Genomic DNA, 5,000 nt, shown 5'->3' with positions numbered 1-5,000 from the left:
AAAAAAAAAAAAAGCTACGCCTATGCAAAGTGGCGAAGTTTCTGGAAGTCCCTAAATGAATGTGTTTGAGTGGGCTTTGATTCTGGTTTTACTGTCAAAGGCTTTGTTGTCATTTCGAATGCGTCACGTTACGTACGTGTGTTCCGACGAACCGTCCGACTGATCTAAAAATGCTTCGTGTGATGCAAAGCTTATGCAAAGCTGCATGTGAATACATGCGAGTTTGTTGAAGTTTCCAGATAAAGATTCGGTGATTCATTTACCGTAGCATCGTGCGTCTCACAAACGTACTCGCTGTGACAAACGACAACACGCAACCCAGGAGTGTTCGCACGTGAGCGCATGAACGTTATGTGTCAGGGATGTGACCCGCCGCGTCTCGTGGCGCTTTTACGGCAGCAAACTTGTGACCTATAGCACTGATAAAACGAACACTACGATTGGGGGGGGGGGGGGGGATGATTTAATTTTGCCCTACAGGCTTTGGTTGGTTCTCTTCACGTCACGCTCTTACCCTGATCATCTCAGCTACGTAGCTCTCGGGTCCCGTGTACTCGGTCGAGTCCTTCACTTTAATAAGCACGATGAAGAACAGGTAATGCCACATGTTGTGCTCCACCTTGATGTGTTCCTCGAATGTCACCGTCTTGTTGTCAAACTTGTCTCTTTCCAGGCCTGTCAGTACACACACACACACACACACACACACACACACACACACACACAAAGGGGTTCTTTGGTTGGCTTAATAAGGGAAGTACATTAGAAAGACTGCAGGAAGTTGTAACTGTCATAATTACAATAACAAGTTCACACACTGGATTCAGACCTCCAGGTGCTTTAGGTTCAGAGTTCTTGGTTAAGTCATTGCATTACTAAAAAAAAAAAAGGAAGAAGAAGTAAAGAAAGAAAGAAAGAAATGCCCCCCACCTCACCCCACCCCAATAATCCCGAGATGCAGAGTTCTTTCACTATTCCTTCAGTTCCTCACTCACGAGAAGCGAAGGAAGTAGTCAGTATTAAAGTGTGTGTGTGTGTGTGTGTGTGTGTGTGTGTGTGTCATATGTATGTTTGGGTGATGGGTCTTGTGACCGTTACAAAGGATATTTTTCATCTGAAGCATAATGGACGGTGGCGTGAGGTTGCATCATCGGCAAACTGTACTTGTGGGGGTGGGGGTGTTTGGGGCGGGGGGGGGGGGCATTATAGTACTAAAGCTTCTAAAAGGTTTTGCCGGATGCAGCAGGAAGTTCCTGTGCTGTTACCATATTTGGGTTCATGAAACGCCTCCAGACAAACAACTTAAACACAATCCCAGAGAACTGGAGTTTCAGTAATAACACTCATGACTCATGCGTTTGGGCAAATCATTAAACCGTGACCTGCAATCTCCCCCAGTGCACTTCTAACATGATGAAGCATGTGAGAATCTGTGTGTGTGTGTGTGTGTCTGAGTGTGTGTGTTTGTGAGTCTAAGTGTGTATGAGTGAGTGTGTGTGTGTGTATAAGTGTATGAGTGAGTGTGAGCGTGTGTGTGTGTGTATGAGTGAGTGTGTGTGTATGAGTGAGTGTGTGTGTGTGTGTATGAGTGTGTATGAGTGAGTGTGTGTGTATGAGTGAGTGTGTGTGTGTATGAGTGTGTATGAGTGAGTGAGTGTGTGTGTATGTGTGTGTGTGTGTGTAAGTGTGTATGAGTGAGTGTGTGTGTGTATAAGTGTATGAGTGAGTGTGAGCGTGTGTGTGTGTATGAGTGAGTGTGTGTGTATGAGTGTGTATGAGTGAGTGTGTGTGTGTATGAGTGTGTATGAGTGAGTGAGTGTGTGTTTGCGTGTGTGTGAGTGAGTGTGTAAGTGTGTATAAGTGTGTATGAGTGAGTGAGTGAGTGTGAGCGTGAGCAAGTGAGAGAAGACCTCCCCCACGGTAGCAGCCATGACTAAACCTTCTGGGAAGAAAAGAGAGTCTCATTGTTTACAAGGTTTGAGTGAAAACAGCTCATCCTGCTATTGGGGTGAGTCGCTTAATAAGGTCTTCCTGATCCGCTTCGCCGCTTTCCCATAGCACCATCTACACAAGTTCACAAGAAATTCTGAAGAAAAGCTCTCACTCACACACACACACACACACACACACACACCCGGCTATGTCTCATTACACGACGTAATCAGTCACGCTTTAATATTCATCATTAATGTTCTACCAAAGCAGGACGTCACGTGTGTGTCTGCTCACCACAGATAAAGCAGGTGGTCTTCAGGACCTCTTCTTTCTTCTGCTTTTCACTCCTTAGATCAGCGAAGGTGTCGATAATGACGCCAAAGATCAGGTTTAGGACGATGATGATGACCATGAAGAAGAAAAGCAGATCGTAGATGACTCTGGCTGCAAACAGAGGCTCCTGAGTGAAGAGAGGTGGGAAAGTGAATCACTTGGACTTACAGAAGTCTGTGTGTAAAAAACCTACTACTAATAAAAAGATCTACTCACTTTACTGGTATTTATGTGTAGCTTTAATGCTCATGACCGTCATGACTAACACCGTAGTGTTAAGAAACAAAACGGCTTATTGACACACCATAACGACCCGAATTCCCCAAAGCACCACATCATTAAAACAGAGAAGGGTTAAATTAACACGCCCTCCGTCGTATTTAGCGATTCGACACGTTCTACAGACTACGTTAGGTAATGTTTGTGAAAGCGCTGTGGTTATGAGGTAATGTATATGTCGGTGTTGTTTGTGTACAGGGCAGTGACAGGTGTGATCGGGCGGAGGCCTGCGTTTGATGTGTCGCACCTCTTTAGAAGGCTTTCGTAACACGTCTCCGACTCCTCCGCCGCTACGGAGGCCGTGGCTGAGCACGGTCACAATGCACATGAGCAAAGAGTCGCACGTTCGCTCCTTATCCTCCACCACCATTGCTGTCACAGCTACAGCAAAACACACACACACACACACACACACACACACACACACACACATACACACACACACAAGTATAAATGGCATGCTGGAACCTGTACATACATACCAAGCATACCGGTAGACAAATGTTCACAAATAAATCATATTTATTTACATTTCTAAGACGAGCTGACAGGAGGTCAAAAAATAACACTCGGAATAAATCTAATTACACTGCAGGAGACACACACACACACACACACACACACACACACACACACACACACACGTGGTATCCACGTGCTGCAGCACCGGTTCAGACAGGTCAGATCACATGATCACACAAAACCTGGCAAGTCCTGGACTGATTAATGAACCCAGGTCAGCTTTGCTCCTGTGACCTGCTCATTAAATGTCCTTCCTCAAGTCATTCATTCATGTTCTACCGCTTATCCGAACTTCTCGGGTCACGGGGAGCCTGTGCCTATCTCAGGCGTCATCGGGCTTTGAGGCAGGATACACCCTGGACGGAGTGCCAACCCATCACAGGGCACACACACACACTCTCTCATTCACTCACACACTACGGACAATTTTCCAGAGATGCCAATCAACCTACCATGCATATCTTTGGACCGGGGGAGGAAACCGGAGTGCCCGGAGGAAACCCCCGAGGCACGGGGAGAACATGCAAACTCCACACACACAAGGTGGAGGCGGGAATCGAACCCCCGTCCCTGGAGGTGTGAGGTGAATGTGCTAACCACTAAGCTGCCGTGCCGCCCGTTCCTCAAGTCACTCCTCCTCATTTCCTCGACCCGTGTTTAATACGCCGTTTACGGACACGACTAAGTGACAATAGGGTTTCAAGTGAAAGAGATGAAATACTTTGCCTGTGTGAGTGCTTACATTCCACCGTGGCATCCCCTGAACAGTTCTCACCACCACCACCTCCTTTCTGACAAACTCCACCTGTCAGGAAGTCGCTCGTCATGGTAGAGGTTTGCTCTGTTTGATCGCCGACGAGAAATAAACACACTTAAACAAACACATCTACTGTCAACAAAATAAACGTACAGATCATGCGAGATGGGGTCCGATCTGAAACGTGGGGTCCGATCTGAAACATCTGATTTTAGTAACTAAGTTAATACTTGCTGTCTGTACCGAGTGTTTTATTCGGGATTCGGTCGACGTTCAGAATGAAGTCGTCCTTGAAGATGATGTAGCCGACAATGGAGAACAGGTACACGAGGATGAGCGCGAGCACGGCGGTGAGCACGATAGAGCGCCCGTTCCTCGTCACGCTCTTTATGACATTCAGCAGGGTTTCCTCTCGGTAGATCAGATCAAAGAGCTGGGCAGAAGAAAAGATGTGGTCAGAGCGAGACTGGAGTGTGTGTCTGTGGCTCTGGGTATAATAGGTAGGGAGAAGGCGGTGCAGGTACTCATGTGTATGTGTTTGTATAGTGTTGCTTTCAAAAGAGAGAAAGAGAGACAGAGAGAGAGATAGAGAGAGCGCAAGAGAGAGATAGAGAGAGCGCGAGAGAGAGATAGAGAGAGAGACAGAGAGAGAAAAACAGAGAGAGGGAGAGAGACAGAGAGAGAGAGAGACAGAATGTGTGTGTGTTGACTTTACCAGAAGACTGTAGAAGAAGACATGTACAAAGACACCCAGGACGCAGATGATGAGGTAGAGGAGGTGGTACAGAAACTCCACATCCATGATCATGGCCTTATAACCCCGAGTGAAGGTCCCACGGTTTCCCACAAAACTCATCAGGAAGATCACCTTATTACACACCTTTACACACACACACACACACCAAACATGTCACTGCTGAGTCACTGCTGCTTTTACACACACACACACACACACACACACACACACACACACACACACACACACACACACACACACACACACACACACACCAAACATGTGACTGCTGAGCAAAAACACACCACATTAGTTTTAAGTGTTTAAAATATCCTTATTTAAGAAAGGCTGAAGGGCTTAGAGTGTGTTACACACACACACACACCCCCCACACACACACCACAACGCGCACACACACACACACACACACAACACACA

At 46.7% G+C, this 5,000-nt stretch overlaps 1 protein-coding gene across 13 annotated transcripts in view; it reads right to left on the bottom strand.

The window, feature by feature from the left end:
* Positions 1-5,000, bottom strand: part of itpr1b (inositol 1,4,5-trisphosphate receptor, type 1b) — an 80,098-nt gene that overhangs the window by 11,834 nt on the left and 63,264 nt on the right. For all 13 annotated transcript variants that reach the window (XM_047807016.1, XM_047807022.1, XM_047807035.1 and 10 more), the window contains 6 exons: positions 4,542-4,706; positions 4,070-4,259; positions 3,812-3,910; positions 2,795-2,928; positions 2,230-2,395; positions 515-675 (listed from right to left, as the gene is read on the bottom strand). In XM_047807016.1, coding sequence (XP_047662972.1) covers positions 515-675; positions 2,230-2,395; positions 2,795-2,928; positions 3,812-3,910; positions 4,070-4,259; positions 4,542-4,706 — 915 coding nt within the window. The remainder of the gene's footprint in view (positions 1-514; positions 676-2,229; positions 2,396-2,794; positions 2,929-3,811; positions 3,911-4,069; positions 4,260-4,541; positions 4,707-5,000) is intronic.

This window comes from Tachysurus fulvidraco, chromosome 2 (assembly GCF_022655615.1).
Source record: "Tachysurus fulvidraco isolate hzauxx_2018 chromosome 2, HZAU_PFXX_2.0, whole genome shotgun sequence".
Taxonomy (NCBI): Eukaryota; Metazoa; Chordata; class Actinopteri; order Siluriformes; family Bagridae; genus Tachysurus; species Tachysurus fulvidraco.
This window is presented reverse-complemented; position numbering and strand designations above follow the sequence as displayed.